The 12,453-nt window shown below is 44.0% G+C and overlaps 1 protein-coding gene across 1 annotated transcript in view; it reads right to left on the minus strand.

The window, feature by feature from the left end:
- Positions 1 to 372: 372 nt before the first annotated feature.
- Aqp9 (aquaporin 9) overlaps positions 373 to 12,453 on the minus strand; it is a 44,647-nt gene continuing 32,566 nt past the window's right edge. Inside the window, exons 5-6 of the mRNA XM_036194383.1 lie at positions 3,289 to 3,506; positions 373 to 547 (exon numbers count right to left, since the gene is read on the minus strand). Coding sequence (XP_036050276.1) covers positions 373 to 547; positions 3,289 to 3,506 — 393 coding nt within the window. The remainder of the gene's footprint in view (positions 548 to 3,288; positions 3,507 to 12,453) is intronic.

Here is a 12,453-nt window from a genome sequence, read left to right on the forward strand (position 1 = left end):
GAACATTGTAGATTGTGAAGACAGAGCCTTTGATGACACTGTTTCACACAGGGCAATAAAGATCTCTGAGGCCGTCCAGCCAAGTCCATGGTCAAGTTTCCAAATTTTTAGCAATCACCTGGGAGGACTTTCCATCAAAGATGCAATAAACTAGGCAGGAGAGAAAGCTGCCTCAGGAGACAGTGCTATTCTTGGGAGGGGTGACAGGTGGAGCTTTCCATGACTGCCTTTGTGATTGTCCCAAATGGCTAGAGAAAACTGGGTAGATTTTCCCCTACCCCGTCCCCAATTCTCACCAAAGCATACCACACAGATGCCATCTTTTCTGAAGAGAGAACCAAATGAATAGTCAATCTAGACCCGGTCACACCACTACATGATGACGCTGAGTTCATGTTTCTCTAGCTTGTTTTCATATGGCTCTGCCTTCACCTCTGGGCTGGGGTCTGAGTGATGCATTTGGATTAAGAGGATGTAGAAGAGACCTCCAAGGACAGCGCCAACCATGGGGCCCACAACAGGAATCCACCAGAAGTTATTTCCAACTCTGAAAGCAAACAGGAAATCAGTGAGACATGTCTTGGCCACCCTGCTATCTCTACCTTGTTATTCACTAGTGAAGCTTTCTTGTGTCCATACCTCTCTTGAACTTGAAGAGTGTCAAGTGTAAGCACACTCACTACAGCATGGCCATTCCCATCCTCGACTTTCCTGTGTACCTGACATCAGGAACCCATTCCAGTACCCTGATGACACCAGTGAATGATTGCACCCTATTTATTTTTCTTTTAGAAAACATGGTGCTTGGGCAAGTGAGATGGTTCAGTAGGTAAAGGTGCTTGCTGCCAAGCCTGATACCTTGGGTATCACAGGACTCACACGTTGGAAGGAGAGAACTAATTATTGCAAGCTGTCTTAGCCTCCACATGTGCATGGTAATGTATGTGTACCACCCATCCTATACACCCCTCCAATAAAATGTAATATATTAAAATATATATGGTTCCATGAATCCATGGCCATCATTGAGGACCTCTAGAGAGGCTATTCAGTAGCTGTCTTTCCTATACTGTGAAACAATGAAGCTTGGGGGTTGTGAAGAAAAAAAACAGAAGAGGGGCTTCAGAATGGGAACAGATTCCGGGGACTCCCAGTTATGCTGATGGCCAGATAGTGACTGAAGAAAATCTGAAGCGGTATGTGAGTTATCATCTACCGAATATCATTAGAACCAGGCTTATCCTTGGTGGCCTAGCCCACAGGGCACTCTGCAAGTCCTCACTCTGTAAGGCTTTCATACTACCATTCCCCTTTTCTCTGCAGAAGCCCCAGGGTCTGTACACTCTCGTAAAGATGCAGTCTTGGAGGCAGCAGGTCACTTCGTGAGGTTGGTTTGCTGATTTATTAAGTGGCTCCAAAGGAATGACTTCTATGGTTGCTTAGGGAAAGTGAGGCACAAAATATATCACTTAAGGATATAGACAATGGGGAAAACTATTCCTAAAAACCAGGGGAATGGCACACATTCAGAATAACACAGGGAAAGCAGGCGAACAGGAGGAATAGACAGGAGGTGCCTGCGAGGACTTCGCTGTGCTCTGACTAGATTCTGGCGTCCTAGAGTGAACTAACAAGACAAGGTTTGGAGAGCATTTCAGTGGGAGAACCCTTGTTCAGTGTGCACACGGTTTGGGGGTTGATCCCCCAGAACCATAAGAAATCAAAAACCTTCCTTCCTGGTGTAATGGAGAATATGCCGATCATAGAAGAATCCAGGCCTGTTCTTTGCATGATTACACTTGATGGCCATAGACTGTTCCTTGTGGCCTTTTGTTTAGAGCAGATGTTGTCTGTCTGAGACAGGGTCTGCAGTCTATCTGAGATGACGCTGCAGTCCAGGTGGCCTAGAACTCATTATGCAGCTAAGGCTTCCCTCAGACGGTCCTGAATTCACCTGCCTCAGCCTCCTGAGTGCTGGGGTTACAGCCTTCACACCTGTTTTGTGCAGATTTTGATCAGAGAGGACAACAGAGGATATAAGCAGAAGACAGGAGCTCTGTCCTGGACTCCAGAAGACCTGGTCTCAACCGGGGGCAGTCTAGAAGGTCTTTGAGGAAGTACCCTCCCTGAACTCCAGTTCCTTCCTCCACAGGGAGCATGGAGGGAGGGGCGGTGCATGGGTTGGATGGGAGAGCACTGACACTCAGCGCAGCAGCCACCAGATGTCACTCTTACTTTATGCAAGAGGTCGCTGGACTGCCCTCTCAGAGTCCTTTCCCACACCCCCAAATCCCAAATCCGGAAGCACCCTGCTGCGAGAGGGTTTCTCCTCTGGGTTTAAAAACCGTTCTGGAAGCCTTGTCTGGAGATGAGAGTGCTATCCCCGTGGCAGTCATTTCAGTTGTCCCAGTTTCCTTTCTGGAGCATCTCCCTGTCATGGGCGGGGCCCTACCTGCTTTATCTGAAGCTGGACACATTGTACCAGAAACAAGTTCTGAGGGGAAGTGCCCAGGTGTGACTACCTGCAGGGTCCTGTCTCAGCACACATGCAGGGTAGACATCTTTTACTCTATGTTCCTAGGATTGCCACAGGAACCTGTGTGTGTGTGTGTGTGTGTGTGTGTGTGTACTCGAGTATGAAGATGTGAATGCTCATGCATGTACATCTGGAGCCCGTATTCCGTATTAGGTACTCCCATATATAGTTTCCCTCTATTGAGCTGAGATGGTGTCTCACTGAAGTGGAAGCTCCCCTTTCAACTAAACTGGCTGGCCAGAGAGCTCTCAGGATCTGTGTGCTGTCTCAGCCTCTCCATCCTGGCTCTGGAATTACAGGCACGGCTCCATCTTCTGGCATGGATTCTGCCCTTCTGCTCTCTCCCTTCTCATCTCATCTTAGATGGTATGTCGGATTAATTTTGATCAGTTGGCCTATTTAAACAGGCCAAACTTCTGCCCCAAATGCTAGTGTGTGAGCTGATTTGGAGATGTCCTTCTCTATCACAGGGACTTCTTCATATCTAATACCCACTAAAGCTGCTCTACTGAGAGAATGAAGGACTCAGGAGTCGCTTGGCAGCATCAGATGTCAAATCTAGTTTCGATTTGGTCACAAAGTCAATCTGTAGACAAGTTATAGAATAAAAATGGTTCATTTTTAACCAAAGTGCCCGTAGCTTCTGCTATCTGGTCCACAGGCTCCTCCTGCGTCTCCGAGTCAGGGCTCAGTCCTCCCTGCTCAAGCATGGCAGCCACCCCCTTTCTCTCCTTCCTACCATTGGTACTTACGTGAAGACCTCAAACCCCCATCCTGCCAGAGCAGTGAAGAGCCTGGGGCTCAGGTCTCGAGCTGGGTTCATGGCACAGCCGGTGTTGAGGCCCAGAGAACAAGAAAGGGCAATGATCAGGAGGCCAATGATAACGGGCTCTAGGCCCCTGGGGACCCCCATGTTTCTGGAGTCAAAAATGGCGAAGACAATCAGAAGGAGGAACATGGTGGACAGCACCTGGAGAGGGAGAAAGGGTTTCAGAGCTGAGTCTGTTCTGTGCACCTGCTCACCCAAAGTCAGCCCTTCTGTGAAGACATTACAACAACCCGGGCTGACACCGAGAGCCAGCACAACTGAGAGCACTTGCTGCTCACGCAGAGGACCTGGGTTCAATTCTCGGCACCCACACAGCAGCTCACAACCATCTGTAACTGCAGTTCCATGGAATCCGATGCCCTCTTCTGACCTCCACAGGCCCTGCAGCTCATGGTACACAGGTATAGAGGCAAAACTCATCCACCTAAAATAAATAAAGTCTATAAAAAAATGACAGTAGTGGCAGCTCACAGAGGGGACAAGAGTGTGGCTCTCCCACAGACATGCTAGAAGCAGATGCTGACAGAATCATCCACCGCAGACTGGTTGCCTGCTAAAGGTCACACAGTTGGTCCAGCTCCAGAGGAGACTGATCCTCAACTATCTAGCACACTGCCTGCTGAGCTGCTAGTCAGCAGCACTGAGGGACAGTGGCAAGATCAGAAAGTGAAGGAGGGCTGGCTCAGACTGGATGTCAAGACAGCAGGCAGGACAGCAATAGACGACAGACATTTTTTTTTTGGGGGGGGGGGTGTTTCGAGACAGGGTTTCTCTGTGTAGCTTTGCGCCTTTCCTGGAACTTGTTCTGTAGACCAGGCTGGCCTCGAACTCAGAGATCGGCCTGGCTCTGCCTCCCGAGTGCTGGGATTAAAGGTGTGTGCCACCACCACCCGGCGTGACAGACATTTCTTACCGGGAAAATCAGGCTGATGAAATGAGTGGGAAAACCTGCTTTGCCACAAAAGAGACGCAAGCAGCAGCAAAGTTAGAGAGAACCCGTTCCCCCGGGTCTTCTAGTGCAACTCAACACGCGCTAGACGCCTGAAAGGAAGCCCCGCAATAACTTATCAATGTGCATTTAAAACCCCAAGTTCAGGCACGCAATTCGAAAGGCCAAACTCATGTCATAGACATAATCTAAACTACGGAAAATTATTTTAAAATATAGACATTCACTTAAGCATGGTTTGTCGTACTGGAAACCGGAAGCCATTGAAGCAAACACTAATAATGGAAAAAACTGTGTTATAGGGTGTCTATCCCATGACTTACTCTAGAGACACTAAGATCTATCAACAGCACCGAGTGGGATGGCCCAGTGGATAGGGGTGTTTGCTGCCAAGCTTACGTTCAGTCTCTGAGCCCACATGGCTGACGGAGAGAACGACACCCAAAAGTTGTGCTCTGGCTTCTGCATGTGTGCTATGGCATGCACATGTGTGCATACACACTAAATACACATAAAAAATGTTTTTGAAAAAAACTAAATCATAAAACTACATGATAACATTTTTAAATGCTTATAACATTGAGAAATTAAACATTGCAAATACACTTTTTAAAAAAATACACACAAAAAGTAATAGTGAGTGACGTATAAAAACGTTAACAGATACTCTCAGGTATCACGCCATTAACCGGGAGGCTAAGCCAAGCCCTCAAAAAGCTCTGAGTTACTTGCACAAGGACAAACAGGAGGTCAGCAGCAGGCAGCACAACATGGTCTCCCCAGCCGAGTGCAGAGTTTCTAGAGACGCTTGGGTTGCTCTGCCATTGGGGTGCTGGCAGGGATGCCTCTGGGACCAGTGAGGGACTGGAGGCGGGATGTTTCTGGGAGAAGCAGGAGAGTGTCTTTCCAGGACTCAGTGGAGAAGGATGAATGGTGGCACCAACGTCTACGGAACCGGAGGTCAACTTTGTTCCTCAGATCCTCAGAATAGCTGGGAGAACAAGCCGCTGGGCAGAAAGGTCAAGGACAGGACAGGTCCAGGGCGAGTCCAAGCCTGGAAGGTCAGCATTCTTCCTCTCTTGCTTGCAGTGGGAGAGTTCTGTGAATGTCCTTCCGGAGCTCTGATTGATTCCAGTCTTCCTTAGAAGGTACATTTGGCTGGACGGAGAGGTGATTCAGCTTCAAGAAACTCTGAAGGTTTTGCCCATCCCCAAAGGCACCCCAGTTGCCTTGTTGACTCGGCAGGTAAATGGCTAACTGCTCTGGGTTTTCGTGGGCGCTACATACTTAACAATTCCCACCATCCGAGGGCATCCAGCTGGGGCTGCAGCAATAGACTCCTGGTGCTTTGGAGCTAGAAAGATTCATTTTGTTCATCTCACTCTCTGTACAGTAGCCAATATCAGAGATGTAAGGACCCCAAACCTGGACCACATCCTGCCTTCAGCAACATGCTCTCTACCCTTTCTCCTCATACCTATTTGCATACTACTGCCTAAGCAACCCTCCTGTGACCCCCCTTCTCTTCAGACAGCTCCACTTTCCCCTACTTGTTAAACTTCTGTTCCCAATCAGCTCATCTAGTATCAGAGATGGGAAGATCCTAATAGGTAATGTGTCCCAAGCTGCCCACCATCCAGTTTATCATTCCCACAGTTCCTATAGTCTACCATTTAGAGGCCACCAGACTGGCCTCCAACAACTACCTTCAGTGACTGCTGTTCTTGGGAGACAAGGCCTTTACTTAGTGTGGGCCAAATTTCTTCTTTTTATGGGATGTAACTTGGCATAATTGTAATTTCACTAATTTATAGACTCAGTCATTCATTAATACATATTCTTTGGTGTTCAGTGATGGGAAGCCTGCCTTCCATGTCCAATGCCCCAGGTTGAATCCCTAGTGCCGCAAACAAAATTTTGGAGCTCTTTTTTGTGATGTACCCCAGGTGATGTGTCAAGAGGTAGTTCAATATTCCTTCCCAGCTGTGAAACCCATTGAAGTGGATGATGAATGCACACTTAGACTTTTCTATGAGAAGCACATGGTTTGGTGGTTGCGCACACCTTTAATCCCAGCACTGGGAGGCAGAGGCAGGCGGATCTCTGTGAGTTCGAGTCCAGCCTGGTCTACAAAGCGAGTTCTAGGAAAGGCGCAAAACTACACAGAGAAACCCTGTCTGGAAAAAAAAAAAAAGTTGCTGCCAATGTTCTGGGTTGAGAGCAGAGGAACATGTGGACTGAATCGGTGTTAGGAATGATAAGATTTTCCCATGAAGCATGATGTTTTGACCTGCAGCAGAGTGGGCCTACTGTTGAGTCAGGGGCATCCTTGCTATAGACCAAGAAAAACTGGAGCAAGGAAGCAGAAGTCTGTTTGGGGTGCATTGTGGATGCTAATTGGCGTGTTCTCGACTTGGTTATTGTAAAAAGAGACAAAAAGGAGAGAGGGATATTCCTGGACTGACCAATACTACTGTGTTTCAGCCATTGGAGGCCAAAATGAGCTAGCTGACTCTTAAAGCTTTTCCATTTCTCTAAAGAAGACGATGTTCACCAATATGTTGTCAGAGAGCCATTAAATAGAGAAGTCCAGGATCAGAGCACCCAACCAAAGATTCAGTACCTTGTTACTCCACATGTCCTGAATCACAAATGCTGACAATGATCTAAGGAAATAATACACCACGAGAGCTGAGGAGAAGCTGGGAGGGTGGTGGTGGTGCACGCCTTTAAGCCCAGCACTTGGGAGTCAGATGCAGGAGGATCTCTGTGAGTTCAAAGGCCAAACTGATCTACAAAGTGAGATCCAGGACAAGCAAGGCTGTTACACAGAGAAACCCTGTCTCAAAAAAAAAAAAAAAAGGAAGAAAAAAAGAAAAAGGAAAGAAGGAAGAAAACTAAGGAGGAGATTGCCAAGAGACCTAGACTGTCCTCTCTGTTCTGTTAGGTTCAGTATAACTAGGTTTATGTTGAGGTCTTTGATCCACTTGGACTTGAGTTTTGTGTATGGGGATGGATATGAAACTATTTGCAATCTTCTGCATGTCAACATCCAGTTATGCCAGCACCATTTGTTGAAAATACTTTCTTTTTTCCATTGTAGTTTTGGCTTCTTTGTCAAAAATCAGGTGTTTGTAGATTTGTGGATTAATGTCACTGTCTTCAATTTGATTCCATTGACCACATGTCCAATACCTAGCTGTTTTCATTACAGTAGCTCTATAGTAGAGCTTGAAGTCAGGGATGGTGATGCCTCTGGAGGTTCCTTTATGGTACAGGATTGTTTTGGCTATCCTGGGTTTTTTGTTCTATATGAAGTTGAGTATTGTTCTTTTGAGGTCTGTGAAGAAGTGTGTTGGGATTTTGATGGATATTGCATTGAATCTGTAGATTGCTTTTGGTAAGATTGCCATTTTTACTGTGTTGATCGTACCTATCTACGAGCATGGGGGAGCTTTCCACTTTCTGATATCTTCTTCAATTTCTTTCTTCAAACTTAAAGTTCTTGTCATACAGGTCTTTCATTTGTTTGGTTAGAGTTACCCCAAGATATTTGATGTTATTTGTGGCTATTGTAAAGGGCGATATTACATTGATTTCTTTCTCAGCTCATTTATAATTTGTATATAGGAGGGCTACTGATTTTTTTTGGGGGGGGCGTTAATCTTGTATCCTGCCACATTACTGAAGGTGTTTATTGGCAATAGGAGTTCCCTAGTAGAATTTTTGGGGTCATTTTTGTATACTATCATATCATCTGCAAATAGCAAAAGTTTGACTCCTCCCTTTCTAATTTGTATCCCCTTGATCTCCTTTGGTTGTCTTATTGCTCTAGCTAGAACTTTGAGTACTGTACTGAATAGGTATAGAGAGAGTGGACAGCCTTGTCTTGTTCCTGATTTTAGTGGAATCGCTTTGAGATCCTCTCCAATTTTATTTGATGTTGGCTGTGGGCATGCTGTATATTGCTTTTGTTATGTTTAGGAATGTTCCTTGTATCCATGATCTTTCCAAGAGCTTTATAATCATGAAGGGGTGTTGTATTTTGTCAAAGGCTTTTCCAGCATCTAGTGAGATGATCATGTGGTTTTTTTCTTTTACTTTGTTTATATGGTCTATTACATTGACAGATTTTCATATGTTGAACCACCCCTGCATCTCTGGGGTGAAGCTAGCTTGATCATGGTGGGTAATTTTTGTGATGTGTTCTTGGATTCGATTTGCCAGTATTTTATTGAATATTTTTTTATCAATGTTCATGAGGGAGATTGGTCTGTAATTCTCTTTCTTTGCGGCATCTTTATATGGTTTGGGTATCAGGGTAACTGTAGCATCATAAAAAGAATTTGGCAATGTTCCTTCTGTTTCTATTGTGTGGAACAATTTGAGGAGTGTTAGTATTAGCTCTTCTTTGAAATTCTGGTATAATTCTGTGCTGAAGCCATCTTTCCTTGGGCATTTTTTGGTTGGGAGACTTTTAATAACTGCTTCTATTTCCTTAGGGTTTACTATTTAAATAGTTTATCTGGTTTTGATTTAATTTTGGCATGTGGTACCTATCCAGAAAATTGTCCCTTTCTTTTAGATTTTCAAATTTTGTAGAGTACAGGTTTTTGAAATCTGACCTAATGATTCTCTGGATTTCCTCAGTGTCTGTTGTTACATCCTCCTTTTCCTTTCTGATTTTGTTAATTTGGATATTCTCTCTCTACCTTTTGGTTAGTTTGGATAAAAGTTTGTCTATCTTGTTGATTTTCTCAAAGAGCCAATTCTTCATTTCATTGATTCTTTGTGTTGTTCTCTTTTGTTTCTATTTTATTGATTTCAGCTCTCAGTCTGATTATTTTCTTGTCTACTCCTGGGCGAGTTTGCTTCTTTATGTTTCAGAGCTTTCAGGTGTGCTGTTAAATCACTAGTGTGAAATTTTTCCAAATTCTTTATTTAGGCACTTAGTGCTTACGAACTTTTCTCTTAGCACTGCTTTCATAATATCCCATAAGTTTGGGTATGTTGTGCATCCATTTTCATTGAAGTCTTTGTTTGTTGTTGTTTTTTGTTTTTGAGATAGGGTTTCTCTGTGTAGCTTTGTGCCTTTTCTGGAACTCACTCTGTAGCCCAGGCTGGCCTCGAACTCACAGAAATCCACCTGCCTCTGCCTCCTGAGTGCTGGGATTAGAGTCATGCGCCACCACTGCCAAGGTAATTCCTGAAAGTCTTTAATTTCTTTATTTCTTTCTTGACCCAGTGGTGATTCATTTGAGTGTTGTTCAGTTTTCATGAGTTCGTAGGCTTTCTGCAATTTGTGTTGTTGTTGAATTCTAACTTTAAGCCACTGTGATATGATAAGATTTAGAGGGTTATTTCAATCTTTTTGTATCTGTTGAGATTTGGTTTGTGACTGAGTATGTGGTCAGTTTTAGAGAAGGTTCCATGAGGTGCTGAGAAGAAGATATATTCTTTTGTGTTTGGGTGAAATGTTTTATAGATGTCTGTTAAATCCATTTGAGTCATAACCTCTGTTAGTTCCTTTATTTCTCTGTTGAGTTTCTGTCCATTGATGAGAGTAGGATGTTGAAGTCTCCCACTATTAGTGTGTGGACTTTGATGTGTGATTTAACCTTTAGTAATGTTTCTTTTACAAATGTGAACATCCTTATATTTGGGGCATAAATGTTCAGAATTGAGACTCATCTTGATGGATTTTTCCTGTGATGAGTGTAAAGTGGACTTCTCCATCTCTCTCTCTCTCTCTCTCTCTCTCTCTCTCTCTCTCTCTTTTTTTTTTTTTTGGTTTTTTTCGAGACAGGGTTTCTCTGTGTAGCTTTGCACCTTTCCTGGGACTCACTTGGTAGCCCAGGCTGGCCTCAAACTCACAAAGATCTGCCTGCCTCTGCCTCCCGAGTGCTGGGATTAAAGGCGTATGCCACCACCGCCCAGCTGACTTCTCCATCTCTGATTGATTTTAGTTTGAAGTCTATTTTGTTAGAGATTAGCATAGCTACACCTGCTTCTTTCTTAGGTTCACTTAATTGGAAAATCTTTTCTCAACCTTTACCCTGAGGTAATGTCTGTCTTTGAAGTGGAGGTGTGTTTCTTGTATGCAGCAGAAGGATAGATCCTGTTTTCATATCCATTCTGTTAGCTTGTGTCTTTTTATAGGCGAATTGAGATCATTGATATGAAGGGATATTAATGACCAATGATTCTTCATTCCTGTTATTTTTTGGTTTTGTTGGTGATGGTGGTATTGTGTTTGTTTCCCTTCTTTGGGATTTGCTGGTGTGAGATTATCTATGCCTGTGTTTTTGTGGGTGCATTTAACTTTCTCGGGTTGGAGTTTTCTTTCTAGCACTTTCTGTAGGGCTGGATTTGTGGATAGGTATTGTTTAAATCTAGTTCTGTCTTAGAATATTTTGTTTTCTATGTCTATGGTGATTGAAAGTTTTGCTGCATACAGTAGTCTGGGCTGGCATTCATGGTCTCTTAGTGTCTTCAAAATGTCTGTCCAGGACCTTCTGACTTTCAGAATCTCCACTGGAAAGTTGGGTGTAATGCTGATAGTTCTGCCTTTATATGTTACTTGGCATTTTTCATTTGCAGTTCTTAATATTCTTTCTTTATTCTATATGTTTGTGTCTTTAATTATTTATTACGTGGCAAAGGGACTTTGTTTTTTGGTCCAGTCTATTTGGTGTTCTGCAAGCTTCATGTATCTTCACAGTCTTTCTTTAAGTTGGGAAAGTTTTCTTCTATGATTTTGTTGAATATATTTTTTGTGCCTTTGAGCTGGAATTCTTCTTCTTCTTCCATCCCTATTATTTATTCTTAGGTTTGGTCTTTTCATGGTTTCCCAGATTTTCTGGTTGTTTTGTGTTAAGAATTTGTTGGAGTTAACGTTTTCTTTGACCAATGAATCTATTTTCTCTATCGTATCTTCAATGTCTGAAATTCTCTCTTCCATCTCTTGTATTCTGTTGGTTATGCTTATATCTGTACTTTTTGTTCATTTACCCAGATTTTCCATTTTCAACATTCACTCGGTTTGTGTTTTCTTTGCCTCTATTTTAATTTTCAAGTCTTGAACTATTTCCTTCACCAGTTTGATTGTTCCCCCCACCCTTGGCTTTCTTTAAGGGATTTACTGATTTCTTCCAATTTTTATTTGTCTTTTCCTCGATTTTTTTAAGGGAATTTTTCATTTCCTCTTTAAGGGCCTCTGTAATCTTCCTAAAGCTATTTTTAAGGTCATTTTCTTTTTCATCTGCATTGGGATGTTCTAGTCTTGCTGTTGTAGAATTATTAGGTTCTGGTGGTACCATATTGCTCTTTACACTGTTGAATGTATTCTTTCACTGCTATTTACCCATCTGGGTTTGGGATAACTGTAGATGCAGGTTTTGCTTCTCGTTATGTCTTTGTTGGATGGGTCTTTTGTTCCTCTATCGTCTGTTTTCTTTATTGTCTTTTACCCTGAATATCCAAGGGTTCTGGTGATTGGCTGGTTGTCAGGTCGAGTAGCGTTGTCTCAGTTGAGGTTTGAGGGGGTTTGAGTGCCTAGATCTATTCTATCAATGAGTTCTTCTGGCTGGTGTGAGCTTTACTTGTGCCCATAGGGTCTGTTTTTCTACCTGGTGTGGGTTGTGCCTGTACTTTGGAGTCTGTTCTTCCAATTAGTATAGATTTTGCCTGTGCTTGTTCTTCCCTCTGGTGTGGGTGGGGCTTGTGCCTCTATAGGATTTGCTGATGTTGCTGGAGAGGACTGTTCACAGGGAGGCTGATCTTCTTCCTTGGGTGCAGGTGGTTCTTTTGCCTCCAGGGGCTGCTGACTTTGCTGAGGATGGTTGGCCAGGGGGAGAATGATGGCCTCGGTGGGCCTGGGTGGTAAAGTGGGTCTTGCAGGTTACAGGGTCCAGTGGGTGGCAGCATAGATGGAGCAGCCTGCCTGGAGGACTCTTACCTGCTTGCTGGCTGTTGGAACTGAGATGAGAGGGGCAGGGCACAGGATGTATTCTAAGGCCCTAGGCCCTACAGACTGCAGCAGTTCAGCTGGGAGACCAGTCACTCATTTCTTCCTCCAAATGGTGCAGGTGGTGATTGTACCTCTAGGGGCTGATTTTGTGGGGGATGGTTGGCCAGGGG

This window comes from Onychomys torridus, chromosome 7 (genome assembly GCF_903995425.1).
Source record: "Onychomys torridus chromosome 7, mOncTor1.1, whole genome shotgun sequence".
Taxonomy (NCBI): Eukaryota; Metazoa; Chordata; class Mammalia; order Rodentia; family Cricetidae; genus Onychomys; species Onychomys torridus.